The sequence below is a fragment of the Danio rerio genome, chromosome 3 (genome assembly GCF_049306965.1).
Source record: "Danio rerio strain Tuebingen ecotype United States chromosome 3, GRCz12tu, whole genome shotgun sequence".
NCBI lineage: Eukaryota > Metazoa > Chordata > Actinopteri > Cypriniformes > Danionidae > Danio > Danio rerio.
The window spans coordinates 15,361,031-15,375,975 of NC_133178.1; the positions used below are offsets into that span (position 1 = coordinate 15,361,031).

The 14,945-nt window shown below is 37.8% G+C and overlaps 1 protein-coding gene across 1 annotated transcript in view; it reads right to left on the reverse strand.

Annotated features, from left to right (window-relative positions):
- Positions 1 to 164: 164 nt before the first annotated feature.
- pold1 (polymerase (DNA directed), delta 1, catalytic subunit) overlaps positions 165 to 14,945 on the reverse strand; it is a 31,452-nt gene continuing 16,671 nt past the window's right edge. Inside the window, 15 exon segments of the mRNA NM_001039810.2 lie at positions 165 to 386; positions 770 to 867; positions 1,104 to 1,156; positions 1,432 to 1,545; positions 4,276 to 4,408; positions 4,480 to 4,582; positions 6,066 to 6,218; positions 6,407 to 6,582; positions 8,242 to 8,379; positions 8,472 to 8,567; positions 8,659 to 8,806; positions 11,332 to 11,445; positions 11,828 to 11,944; positions 14,068 to 14,156; positions 14,255 to 14,446. Of these exon segments, the coding sequence (NP_001034899.1) occupies positions 299 to 386; positions 770 to 867; positions 1,104 to 1,156; positions 1,432 to 1,545; positions 4,276 to 4,408; positions 4,480 to 4,582; positions 6,066 to 6,218; positions 6,407 to 6,582; positions 8,242 to 8,379; positions 8,472 to 8,567; positions 8,659 to 8,806; positions 11,332 to 11,445; positions 11,828 to 11,944; positions 14,068 to 14,156; positions 14,255 to 14,446 (1,812 nt within the window). The 3' untranslated portion in view covers positions 165 to 298.

A 14,945-nucleotide genomic window follows, 5' to 3' on the forward strand; every position in this document is an offset into this window, starting at 1 on the left:
ATCTAACAATTCTAATGTTTAAAAATGTTGCATTACGAGGACTTCTTGTGTTTATTTGTGTCTTTATGATGAATAACGTACATGTTTTCCCCATTTGTAAGTTGCTCTTGGATAAAAGCTTCTATTGGAGTAAATAGAAATGACAACCAAAAGATGACAGTCAATTTACAAAAATGCACTTATTTATTCAGCCACTACAAAATGAAGATTCTTTACAATCTGGAGTTTGACAGACTCCATCTTTGAGGTAAGAAGACGTCGAGAAATGAATGTTGAGAAGGAAAAAAATGGTCATTGATCACCAGCCGAAACGGGAGACGAGCTTCTCCTGATCGTCTAAATCTTTCTGCACCTTCTTCCTCATGTAGAAGATGGGGCAATCTCGACTGAAAAACAGATTTTAATCAAAAATATTTTAAAATTATTCAAATATACAGTATATTAGGCACAATTTGGGAAAACACTAACGTTAAGATATTTAGATTTTCTGTAATATTGCATTGCGATATGGATACAATTTCAACAGGTGAATTATTGTAAGGCAATGTAATAATCCTCATAGTACAAACAAACACAATCTTTAAGACTACAAATGTTATAATTACTTGTACCTAAAGCATTTAAACTTGAATTAAATTAATCTTTAATCGCGACTCTACTGTTGCAGCTTTTCACATTTCTATATTGTTTTATATAAATGATATGTCGTGCAGCCCTACTGTAAATATATCATATATTTTCCAAGTCTTGCATGAACATGTATAAATACCTGGTGCAAAGCACGTCTTCATGAAGTGAACCCTGACAGCGCTGACACTGAGTCCACAGGCGAGAGAATTTCTCCTCTAGTGTCGACAGATGAGCAATCTAAAAGAAACACGCCAACAACGATCACCAAAAACACAATTACACAACATTTGTACATTTATTAATAATAATAAACTTATTTAGAGTGCCTTTAAAAGTAGCATCACAAAGTGCTTTGCTTACATATACAAAATATGAGGAAAAAATATACAAGGATACGTGCATAAAAAATCTAAGCCAAGATAATAAAAAGAAAGAAAATCATGAAATGTAAACACAAAATGAACAAAGCAAACCTCCTTTTGATAGAGCTCAGATTCTCTCTTTTTGCAGAAGTCGCATACAGCCACTGTGAAGAAAACAAATTAAATAAATGACAATAACGTAGTACTACAGAGCAGAGTTTCCCAACCCTGTTCCTGAAAGCACACCAACAGTACACATTTTCAACCTCTTCCTATTTAAACATCATCAGAACATTAAAGGGAAATTAAAAACCTGAAATGAATGGGGCAGATAAGGGAGACATCCAAAATATTCACTATTGGTGTGCCTCCGGGAACAGGGTTAGGCTATAGAGTACTGCCGATTTCCTCAACAAACACACACACACTAGATACACACCATCGGTTTTCAGCACAGCTCTGCAGCCGATGCAAGTGCTTCGTTTCTGAGCGAAAGCCATGAGACCACCGACTCGGGAGGTCAAGACCGTCTTACAGCGGGTGTGATCTCCCTCTGAAACAACACCGAGCAAAAACAGGTAAGAGTTTGCAATAGGGTTGCATGATATTGGAAAAAAATAAACTGACATTGCGATACTGAGTTTTTCTGCGATACGTATGAATATAATTTAACCCGATGACTTCAACAGCTCTATTTGGAAAGATTTAGATTGATTGGGATGATTTTCTATGGGAATGAATCTGCATAAATATAAGAAACATTGGTAAACACAAAAGAGAAAAAAAATATACAAAGCAATTTATAGTTTTCTGAGGAGTCTAAATTTGGCTTCACACCATGGGCGGAGCTTGGAGGGGTGCTTCCCCCCCCCATTGGCTAAAATAAGTTGCACAAAATTATTCAATATTAACTTAGGCTTTCTATTTAAATAAGAATTATTAGTTTACTTTGTAAATAAATTCAAATAAACATATAACCTTATAATTAAAAAATTTAAGCGAAGCGCAAAACATCCTGTGAGTATACCCAGCATAGCAGTATTCAGAATAATCCAATAAATAATCCAAGCTTGAAATACTTAGTCACTAGGGGTGTGCGATAGAGCTGAAGATCCTTGCCCGAACCCGACGGGTTTAATTTCAATCATTTTAGACAGGGTCGGGCCAGGCTTGCGCAATAAATAAACACTCATGTGATGCATATCCATTAGCGTGAGAAAGTAATCAAATCGTTTGTTACAACATTAAAATCCATCCCTGCAAAAGTGAACCGAATGATGATTGAGAAGTCAAAAAAAGGGTGTATTTTTACGCGGTGATGCCAGCCGCCAGTTCAAAAAGAACAGTCATTCTAGCCGCCAAGGTATTTCGGCGGTCGATTTTTTATCCTATTATGTTAGAGTGCTAAACAGCAATGTACAGAAAGCTGACAGGAAAGATGACGAGGTCACTCCCTACATTGTGAACCCCTGTCATGGAAAATTAAATGAATGTTTTTGGCTGGTGGAAGATGAACAAACAATGCTACCCAAAACATGCAAAATTAGCCAGAACAGTATGCATCCCTGCCAGCAGCAGCAGAAGTGAAAGGGTGTTCAGTGTTGCTCAGTGAGCGGAGGATTGCGTTAAAGCCATCTACAGTGGATTCAATAATGTTCCTCCACAAAATGTATTTATATAGTGCATTTATGGTGTATGGCCACACACCCAAAGCACTTCACAATCATGAGGAAGGTCTGTCCACACCACCACCAGTGTGCAGCATCCACTTGGATGATGCAACGGCAGCAAGTACGCACACCACACACCAGCTATTGGTGGAGTGAAGAGACAGTGATAGAGCTAATTTGGTGAATGGGGATGATTAGAAGGGCATGATGGGTAAGGGCCGAATGAGGGACTTTGGCCAGGACACTGGGGTTAAATCTCTACTCTCTACGAGAAGTGTCATGGAATTTTTAATGACCACAGAGAGTCAGGACCGCAGTTTAACATCTCATACGAAAGACGGCGCCCACGGAGTGGGGTATTAGGACTCACACAGACCACAGGTCTCTAACACCGCTGCCAACAGCAACCTAGTTTCCCCATGTGGTCTCCCATCCAGGTACTGACCAAGCTAAGCCTTGCTTAGCTTCAGTGAGTAACCGGTCTTGGGCTGCAGGGTGATATGGCTGAGTAAAGGATTTTCTAAGTATAACAAAATATTAATTCAACCATAAAATCGTAATGTAGATAGAGTTGGCATAAATAGGCTAATGTTGGCATTATTCTTTTAATATTCAGCTTCACCGTCACCTTAATACCAGATTGTAAAGAGTAGAGGCAAAACAAATTCTAGAGAGCCTTTATCTTAATTTCGTTATTCAAAAATACCTGTGATAATTTATCATTTATTTTTATTTAATTAGCTAAGAAAGACTTATTTTTATTGCCGTGTTGGTCAATTTGAAGACTAAGTGTATGTAACCAGGCCTATTAAGAGTGCTGAGATGTTAAGATGTTACAGAGGACATATTTTATTCCTCTGTTCCAACTTCTAAGTGGCCTATACATTTGTTATGAATAAATTATGTTAAAACAAGTATAAACGAGTATGCTAAACTCATCATCCCTGTTTATGCAGGCTATTTAGTCTCCTGTTCTCGAGCTTTGTTTCGGCCAGAAGTGTCCAAACACAGTCCTGGAGGGCCGGTGTCCTGCATAGTTTAGCTCCAACTTGCTTCAACACACCTGCCAGGAAGTTTCTAGTATATCTTGTAAGGGCTTAATTAGCTGGTTTAGGTGTGTTTGATGAGGGTTGGAGCTAAACTCTCCAGAACACCGGCCCTTCAGGGCCGAGTGTGGACACTTTTGGTTTAGGCGTACTGCATAATGTTTTTTTCAAATAGCATAATGCAGAAAAATAGTGCTGAAAGGCGATATAGAAATTGCACGTTCAAGTCACAATTTCGATACGATTTCAATTAACCGCACAGCCCTATTAGTCACAACCTTAAAAACACATGCAAACAATTAATCTTCGGTCTATTATGGTACACTGTGCAATCACTTCACACAAAAGAAACATTTAAATTTTGTTTTGCCCGTGTACGTTTTTTGACTACTAGCCTTTTTATTAATCACCAAGGATCATGATTTCAGCAAAAAATCTACTTTAATTGTTGCCTGAAGAGAATAAAGCCACCTTAATTTTTAAATGGCCCTATAAGGAATTAAAGAAGGAACAAATTATTATTGTTGGTTTTTTGAGTGAACTATCCTTTTAACGGACAATACTCACTCAGTAACACACTCTCAGCTTTGCTCTCCCCCAGAATGGGCTCGAAGATGCGCAGTAATGGTTTGGAGAGCTGCTGCTCCAGGTAGTACTGCGTGTCTATAGGGATGTTGTTCTCCAGCACATAGATGGGGTCCTAAAATGCATAAAACAACATTAAAAACTACAACTCAGAAAATCGGAATTATTAAAACACACAAAACTGACCTCTGATTTCATATACGCCGCAACTCCCTTTGCTGCTTTGATGATGACGTACGGCACTCGATCTCCGAGATTTGGAGCACTACCGGCATCCCGCTTACGCATCCTGAAAACACACATTATTATATGCTCAAGGAATTATTTATTTGTTTGATTGTTTTAATGCCATATCAGCAGCACTGACTACATTCATGGCATAACCTATACTAAATATACACTCACCGGCACTTTTATAGGTACACCTGTCCATTTGATTGTTAACACATATTTCTAATCAGCCAATCACATGGCAGAAACTCAATGCATTTAAGCATGCAGACATTGTTTAGATGATCTGCTGCAGTTCATACCGAGCATCAGAATGGGGTAGAAAGGTGATTTAAGTGACTTTGAATGTGGCATGGCTGTTGGTGCCAGACGGGTTGGTCGGAGTATTTCAGTAACTGCTGATCTACTGGAATTTTCACGCACAACCACCTCTAGGGTTTACAGAGAATGGTCTGAAAAGGAGAAAATATCTAGTGAGTGGCAGTTCTGTGGGCACAAATGCCTTGTTGATACTAGAGGTCAGAGGAGAATGGCCAGACTGGTTGGAGCTGATAGAAAGGCAACAGTAACTCAAATAACCACTCGATACAACCGAGGTATACAGAAAAGCATCTCTGAACACACAACACGTCCAACCTTGAGGCGGATGGGCTAAAGCAGCAAAAGACCACACCGGGTGCCACTCCTGTCAGCTACGAACAGGAAACTGAGGCTACAATTCACACAGACTTACCAAAATTGGACAATAGAAGATTGGAAAAACGTTGTCTGGTCTGATGAGTCTCGATTTCTGCTGTGACATTCAACGGAAGGGTCAGAATTTAGAATCAAAACATGAAAGCATGGATCCATCCTGCCTTGTATCAACGGTTCAGGCTGATGAGGGTGGTGTAATGGTGTGGGGATATTTTCTTGGCATACTTTGGGCCCATTAGTATTGGTTAATATATATGTGCAGCTGAAAAATCTGCAGCAACTGCGTGATGCTGTCGAGTCAATATAGAGCAACATCTCTGAGGAATTTCCCAGTACCTTGTTGAATCTATACGAAGGATTAAGGCAGTTCTGAAAGCAAAAGGGAGTCCAGGCCTGTACTAGTAAGGTGTACCTAATAAAGTGGCCAGTGAGTGAATAACATGCAATCATAACGGTTTCTTAATAAACATTCGTTATACAATAAACATACAAACAACATCAACACTGATAAGAGCCATATACAATCTTTAGGTTTGATAAAAAGATAAATATTCTAAAATTCCACCTTTTTTAACATTTTCTTTAAAATATTCCCAGGATAAAATTGTTCTCTAAAAACAATTAAAAATACTAATAATCCTAATTACCTAAAACATTTAAACAGTTAAAGTTACCTTTGGTTTGTAAATGCACTTTTCATTTTTATTGGTTTTTCTCCTCTCTTTCTATTTAGTAAAAATTTTTCCTTCATTTTTGTCACTGTTGATATTGTGCTTTATGTACTGTTATGCATGTTGTCATTTTTAGCTAACAAGGTACACACACACACACACACACACACACACCTCTCAGCTAGTTCGACGTGGGCCTGTTTTCCTGCATACTCCTGTGCTGTGCGCGTGAGCTCCTTAGTAATGACCAGCTGACTGATGTCAATGCGGTTGCACAGAAGGTCTGAGATCACCTCTTTAGCATGAGTTACTGCTCCGTCGGGGTCTCTGAAAACACAAAACACATCATTCAGCATGCTGGAACAATATGTGAAAGGTGTTGTCCCTCGAAAAGCCTTTTTATCGGTCTTGTAGAGTCATGTTTTCACTGTTACGCATGCTAGTTTGTGCGTCACTACTGTTGCGTATCTGAGTTTGTGGTGTGGGGTTTTTTCAGAGTGTGCCAATGCTTGTACCTGTCAATGAGGATGTTTTGGAGGCATGTGTTGATGAGGTTGGCCACTAGAGGGCAGTTGTCTCGCCTCACGGTCTCTATTCCTTTGCAGTCCATCTTATCATGATGTTCAGCACTGGAGGAGAAATACAGCCCGGCGTACCGCTTTTTATTAATTAACAGATACGGGTAATACACCTGAAAAGGAGACAGAGAGGGTGTTAAAATAATGACTACATTTCACAGCAAGCAGTGTTGCGCAAGTTATAAAAACTGATTAATTAACAATTACATCATTAAAATTGTATTCATGATACTTTTTAAATGGCTTTGGAGCAAGTACGATTTGATTTGTCGCGCTTGTGTATTTTTCAATGTGGGGCAATTGATCAGGAGAGAAAGAACGGCTACTGGAGAGAGAAAAGCATCACAGCAGGTGAGTGAATAATCAAACACAGCCAGTTTCTTTCATCAATATAGTTTATATAATTAGGAAAATGTTATGTTTGTAGATTTCTGTTCAATATGTATATGTATGTATCTATATATAGGTTCAATGATAAACTGTAATAATAAAAAGTAAATGATTTTCTCTTTTTTTCCCACACAGATGAACGTGAACTCAATATACAGTTTAAACAAAGTATAATCTAGACAATCAGGAAGTTTCAAACACTTGTACAAAATAAAAATAAATAAATATCTTGGAAAACTACAACACTGTGTTACCCTTTGTATAAAACAAAGTAAAGAAAGCAATAGATTGTGATAAAAATACTCTGTATTCTCAAATGTAATCAATAAAAGAAAATAAAGAAATTAATCAATAATAAATAACCTAACTCAACTCAAAATGCAGGTTATAATTCAATATTCACACTTTTAACTCAATAAATCAGTACTCTGTTCAAATGAATCACCTCACTGTTCAAAGAATCGTTACTCTGTTCAAATGAATCACCACACTATTCAAAGGACTGTTACACTATTTAAATGAATTACCTCACTGTTTAAATACACGTTACTCTATTCAAATGAATCATGTCACTGCTCAAATGAATCATTTCGCTGTTCAAATGATTCGTTTCATCGTTTGGCGTTCACAGTTCAATATCAAGGATTCCGTGCAAGAGAACTGTTGATTCTCTTAGTTCAGTTCCAGTAAGTGTTTTCCGTTGATATAAGGCAAAGAAAGAAGAAAAACAGGAGGGTCGCGATAAGTCGGAGTCTTGTTTGTCCAAACAAATCAAAAGAACTCTCCTACCAGTCCTGTGGCTCAAACACAGTCTAACAGGTGAGTCGGTTCCGTGGGTGGCTCGCCGTAACATAAGTTTCTCCTCGAGAGTGAATCAGGGACTCGTCACAGATGCTTCAACTCACACAAAAACCCAGCCAAAGTGAAAAAGTGTAATATCATTAATAAAATCTCTTCAGATCTGCGTCAGTATCTGCTTACAAGCTCCGCCACATCCGATAGCAATCCATCGGCGATTTCTTGCATGTGGAGGGGCTGGATTTCTCTCTGTTACTGTCTCGTCTCTCTCTCTCTCGATCATCTCTTTGCATCATTTAATATACCAACCGTAACTTGTCAATTGTAACTTTCTCAACTGTAACTTTCTCTCTTGACCAAATATGGTGCGTTGGTGTAGTTCTGCTCGCTCTACCGTTGACTCTTAAAGGACTCATGACTTTAATACAGAATGATTAAATGGCTCATTTTCCCTGCTTTCTTTGTCTTTTTACACATCACTTCTACTTTTCATTAGTAACCTAGGTTATCCGAGTTACAGCTATGTGTCTGAAAAGTTAATGAATGAATTAATTAATCTTGTTGTATAATTCTGATTTGCTTACCTTCTCAAATTCTAATTTAATTGGTGGAACGAAGTGGGAGGAGACCCATTCAGCAGCCTCCTTTCCCTGATTCATTGCTTCCTGCACAGTTGCAACACCCAGTTTCACCATCACAGAGTCTGTGTCTCCATAGATGACCTAAAACACAAATTATCAGTTATCAGGCAACCATGTATTTGTATGTTTAATCAAATGAAGTCTAAATCATCTATTGATGCCACCATAAATACCTTTGCATCGGCCTGGTAGCCATTATCTAGTGTGTATCTTGATTCCACGAGCTGTTTGGTCTGTTCAATCATCTGCCGGCCAAAGCCTGTGACGCTCTACAGAAGAAGGGTAGGAAATAAAACCTCACGAACGTCTGCATCAAGCCATCTGATGGTATTTATCAGTGCTGTGAGTGCTGAGGCTGACCTGTGAGATCTCCAGACAGGGCAGTTTGCCGACCTGAGCCCCGGTGAAGCCGTACACTGAGTTTGCGCTGATCTTCAAAGCCAACTGCCTTCCGTCCAGCACCTGCTTTTTAAAGGGGTCCGTCTCTTTCTTCAGCTCTGCCTTTGCCCTAAAGACAACAAAACAAAGACCACATGCTTCGTAAATCCTTGGAAACACTTAAAAGTGTTTTTAAGGATTGAAAAGTGCTTAAATTTTTTATAAAGTGCTTGAAACAGCACTTTATACAAGATTGTTTTGTTTTTAATAATCATTTATCTTTCTTAATAGTTAATTATTTTAAAAAAATCAGCTTGTATGCCGGCAATTCTCACATGGTCGTCCACTGAAGCTAAGCGGAACTGTGCATGGGCTGTACCTGGATGAGAGACACATGGGAAAGCTAGGTTGCTGCCGGAAGTGGTGTTAGTGAGACCCGTAGGGGGCGCTCAACCGCTGGTCTGTGTGTGTCCTAATGCCCTTGTATTGTGACGGGGACTCTTTACTGCTCAGTGAGCGTTGTCTTTCAGATGAGATGTTAAACCCGAGGTCCTTACTCTCTGTGGTCGTTATAAATCCCAGGATGTCCTGAGTAGGGGTTTAACCTAGGCATCTGTCCATCATGGCCTCCTAACCATCCCCATATCATAATTGGCTTCATCACTCTGTCTCCTCTCCACCAATTAGCTAGTGTGTGCTGTGCGGTCTGGCACAATATGGCTGCCGTAGTGTCATCCAGGTGGATGCTGCACACTAGTGGTGGATGAGGAGATTCCACCCAAAAATGTGTAAAGCATTTTGAGTGTCCAGAAAAGCACTATATAAAATGTAAGGAATTATTATTATTATTATAGCATGATGTCCATGGGAAGCACAATCACTGGATGTTTTAAGCGTAGATTGGGCTCCATTTGAAAAATGGGAAAAAACATGGAGGTTGGCTGTTGGTTCTGGATTGCTGGCTTGAAGACAAAAGCTACAAATGGTTATCAAGTGGGTCTCAAATCTCTGAGTATCTTTGTCATAGTATGCAGAAATGAAACATACAAAATGTATTGTTTATATTTAACAGGGTACAAGCAGGAATCCTAATGGAAATTTCAATACCTTTTTAAGACTTTTTAAAGACCTTCTCAGAATGTTTTAAGACCATATTTCAAGATTGCCACTTCAAGTTCTAATCAGTATCAAACCTTTAACTTAATAAACAGTTGTTAATAAACAGTTGTAGTTAAATAAATCAATGGAGCACAACCATGCAACAGAACTCAGATGAGCTCGGAAGAAACAAACTTGAAAGAACGAGGTTGTTTTCAGCGACAGGATTCAGCCACTATTTAAACTCAACTTTCTCTAACCAGGATTACGCAAACGTACATTTTCCCATTTTGCCGTCTGTTTCGCTCTATGGTTTCGCTACATGTGGAGAGAGTCACATCACCTTCCTGTGTTTCTCGCAAATTGCGTGACATCACCCAGACGGTTGAGCTTGGCCAGACACGGCCCAGCCCAAACCAATCGCGTGGATTGAGCACACCGTTGTTATTATTAGGAGGAAAATAAATATATTTATGCTTTTTTGGAGTCTAACACTTTGGACAAGGCTGGAACAAAATTTAAAACTACATAAAACACAAGACTTTTTAATACCTTTTAAGGGCCTTAATTTTCTCATAATGGAACTTTTAATACTTTTTAAGACCCCGCGGACACCCTGTTTAAGCTGAATTTGTGGTTTCGCTCTTTTCTGAGAGATTTGCATTGCTCATTCTCTTTATTTATATTTGTTATGTTTGTACCAAATTTCCCCTTAGTTAAAACAAACGTGAACCGGAGGTGCTAAGATTTTTCATTTTTAACAAATATGATAATCAAAATATACATTTAAGATAAAAGATGACACCTTAGATATAAGTAGATGGCAGTAGATTTTCAATGCATTCAAAAAAGCAATAAAAAACATTCCCTTAGAATACTATAGAATATTATAACAAACAGCATCTGATATGCATCGATAAGTACAATAATATGTACAGTTGAATTCAAAAGTATTCACCCTCCTGAGAGATTTTTTTTCTTTTTCAAATATTTCCCAAATAATGTTTATCAGAGCAAGGAATTTTTCGCAGTATTTCCCGATAATACTTTTTCTTGTTGAGAAAGTCTTATTTGTTTTATTTTGTCCAGAGTAAAAGCAGTTTTTAAATTTCTTTAAACCATTTTAAGGTCAATATTATTAGCCCTCTTAAGCTATACATGTTTTCAATTGTCTAAAAACAAACCATCGTTATACAATGACTTGCCTAATTAACCTAACCTGCCTAGTTAAGCCTTTAAATGACACTTTAAGCTGAATACTAGTGTCTTGAAAAATATCTAGTAAAACATAATGTCCTGTAATTTTGACAAAGATAATAGAAATCAATTATTAGAAATGAGTTTTTAAAACTAATTTATTTACAAATGTGTAGAAAAAAAAACTTTTCATTAACAGAAACTGGGGGGAAAATATACAAGGGGGGCTAATATTTCAGGAGGGATAATAATTCTGACTTCAACTGTATATGTATGGGCAGATTCTTTGTTGTTGTTGTTGTTGTTGTTAAACTAACCCTTTATATACACTTATTATTTTAGAATTGTTAAAAGGATCACCTTTTCCTGGCGCTCAGCAGGTTTTCCAGGATCTCAGGGAGAAGACCTTTTCTCACTGAGCTCTTTACAAACAAATCACCGGTGGGGGTCTTGATAAAATCATCTGGACCCAAACTAAACACACACAAAAATGCAGAGTACATTACCACTAAAATGGATACAATTTTACACTGAAAAGGATAGTTCACTCAAAGATTGTCATCATTTCCTCATCCTCCACTTGCTCCAAAATTAAGTTTCTTTCTTCTGTTGAACACAAAAGAAAATATTTTGAAACTAGTAGCCGTTGACTTCCATTTTTCCTAATATGGAAGATAAAGGCTACTGGTTCCCAACATTTCTCAAAATATCTGCATTTGTGTTCAACAGAAGAAGAAACAAATATTTAAAACAACTTGAGGGTGAGTAAAAAGTAAATAAATTATATTTTTTGGCGGTGAACTACCACTTTAAACAAAGTATCTGAACACTTTAGAAAATGCACACACACTCTTACCCCAGTTTTTCAATCTGGCTCTTCTGCAGGAGTGTAGTGTAACATAAGTTATGAGCCATCATGATGGAGGGATACAGAGAGGAGAAATCCAGAGTTGCTATAGGAACACTGTAATACCTGTAAACACAAACAAACCATTTCAGAACTTGTGAGTCACATACTAAATTAAATGATGCAGTACATGGTGATTATTAAACTTGTATTGAGAAAACACAACAAAACATAATATTGAAAACTCTTACATAAAATCAGAATTATTTGATGAATAGACAATTCAGGAGAACAATTTAATTAAAATCTCTGAATTGTGATTAAATTGTGAATTTAATGCATCTCACTTCAATTTAATAATTGGGTAGTGTGTCTTAGAGTGCCATCTGCAGTTTAAAATCTAGCCTAAAATCTGCTGTTAAAATCATCTGTTGTCAAAACTAGCATAGAGCACCAAATGCTGTTAAAAACTAGCCTAAAACTAGCCTATATAACTAACTGTATAAATAACTAGCATTAAACTAGCATATAAATAACTAGCCTATATAACTAACTATATAAATAACTAGCATTAAACTAGCATATAAATAACTACCCTATACAATTAGCCTATATAACTAGAATACATAACTAACTATATAAACAACTAGCATATAAATAACTAGCATTATTTGCTGTAAAAAACTAGCCTAGAGGACCATCTGCTGTTAGAAACTAGCCTAGAGGAACATCTGCTGTTAAAAACTAGCCTAGAGGACCATCTGCTGTTAAAAATCATCTGTTGTCAAAACTAGCCTAGAGCACCAAATGCTGTTAAAACTAGCCTATATAACTAACTATATAAACAACTAGCATTAAACCAGCATATAAATAACTAGCCTATATAACTAGCCTTTAACTAACCTATATAAATAACTAGCATTAAACCAGCATATAAAAACCTAGCCTATATAACTAGAATATATAACTAGCCTATATAAATAACTAGCATTTAACTAGCATATAAATAACTAGCATTATTTGCTGTAAAAAAACTAGCCTAAAGGACCATTTGCTGTTAGAAACTAGCCTAGAGGACCATCTGCTGTTAAAAATCATCTGTTGTCAAAACTAGCCTAGAGCACCAAATGCTGTTAAAACTAGCCTATATAACTAACTATGTAAACAACTAGCATTAAACTAGCATATAAATAACTAGCCTATATAACTAGCCTTTAACTAACCTATATAAATAACTAGCATTAAACCAGCATATAAAAACCTAGCCTATATAACTAGAATATATAACTAGCCTATATAAATAACTAGCATTTAACTAGCATATAAATAACTAGCATTATTTGCTGTAAAAAAAAACTAGCCTAGAGGACCATCTGCTGTTAAAAACTAGCCTAGAGCGCCATTTGCTTTTAAAAAACGAGCCTAAAGTACCATTTGCTGTTAAGGCTGATTTATACTTCTGCGTCAAACGCCGGCGTATGCTACAGCGCTGACGCATAGACCTTCGCCATGGCCGTCGGCGTCGCTGACGTGCCCCTCTAAAAAAATGTAACTACACGTTGCAACGATGCGTAGCGCAAGCTCTGTGATTGGTCAGCTTGGTAGCACTGACGAGTCTGGGCGGGACCAAGAGCCGCGTGAATGGTACGAGCCTGATGGAGCGATTGTTTACTAGTGTGGAGTCCCGTGAAGGAGCTCCGGATGGAAAGTTTTGTTTTGTGTTTACCTCATAGTTAAAGTTGTTTCACGTCCGCCGGTTCCTGCCTCAAAATGAGCGAGTTTGAGCCACTTGTACATCCCGGAAGTGTTCAGGAAAAGCAAAACAACAGCGAAGAAACTCGACACAGAGGAACATTTACACCTCACTGCCAACTAGCGTTTCGGAAGTGTTAATGCAGACTGACAGAGACAGCGCGCAGAAGTATAAATGCACAGCTGCGCGCGTTGCATGCGCTGTGGGTTACACCGGTCACTTGATGCAGAAGTATAAACCAGGCTTTAAAAACTAGCATAGAATGCCATCTGCAGTTAAACACTAACCCAGAGCACCATCTGCAGTTTAAAAACCAGCCTTAAAGGCCATCTGCTGTTAAAAGCCAAGAGCAAAATTAATGCAGGAACGATTTTTCAAATGATTTTTGTGCCACAGCTTCAGTAGTATATGGTACACTTTTAGATAAAAGCTTCCTGTCAAGAATGTTTTCACAATTTTTGTATTTATTCCGATCACCAAAGTAGAGCGCACAAACCCTTTCTCTGGTTCAATGACAGTGGCTCCGGTGTAGTCCTCCCCTCCCTCAGTCTTCACCACCGGCATCACCAGATCCTGCTTCATAGCCTTCATATAAAACAATAACCAAGCCACAAAAGACATATTAAAGCAAACCATCGGCTACGTTTGTCACATTACCATGCTACAGAGTTACCAGAGCAGACCTGTCTGAGGAGCTGTGAAACCACTTTAATCTGCTGTCCGCGAGAAAGCAGGTACGTCAGGGGAACTCCGGTGACTCTGGCCATTTCCATGTAGTTAATGACACACATCAACTTCTGCAGCAAACGCAGGGGCAGATACGCATCCTTCAGACAGTATACGGCCAAACGCCTGCGTGTCTGCTCATTCCCATTCTAAACAACAATCAAGAGAGGCAGGCAAGTTAGTTAACTGCATGTTATCATTCAAATATATCTTTATGGCATAATTACAATAATACAAAAGTAAAAAATAAATAAATCAAGCAAAAAAGAAAAACAAAGGAGTTAAATTTAACAAGGTTTTTCAAATTAACAGATAATAAAATAATTAAAACCTTTGTCACTCTTCTATGACCTATACATTATCCTGCAAAAACACATTATCAAATTAAAAGCACATTGGCATAATCTCAGCTAAAAAAAAATTAAGAGGGTGGGACATCAAGTAGCTCCTCCCCTTTAAAAACAGCCAATAGATTTTGTTTTATCACTGCTCTGCCAGTGAAAGTGGTTGAGCTCAAGCGCACTAAATGAAAATCAAAAGAAAAGCATCTTGAAGGGGGCGGGGCATGTCAGATACTAGAGAGCATTTGATTGGTCAAGATTTGATGAGAATCTGAGGTATGAGGTGATGTAAAAAAAAATACTTGAT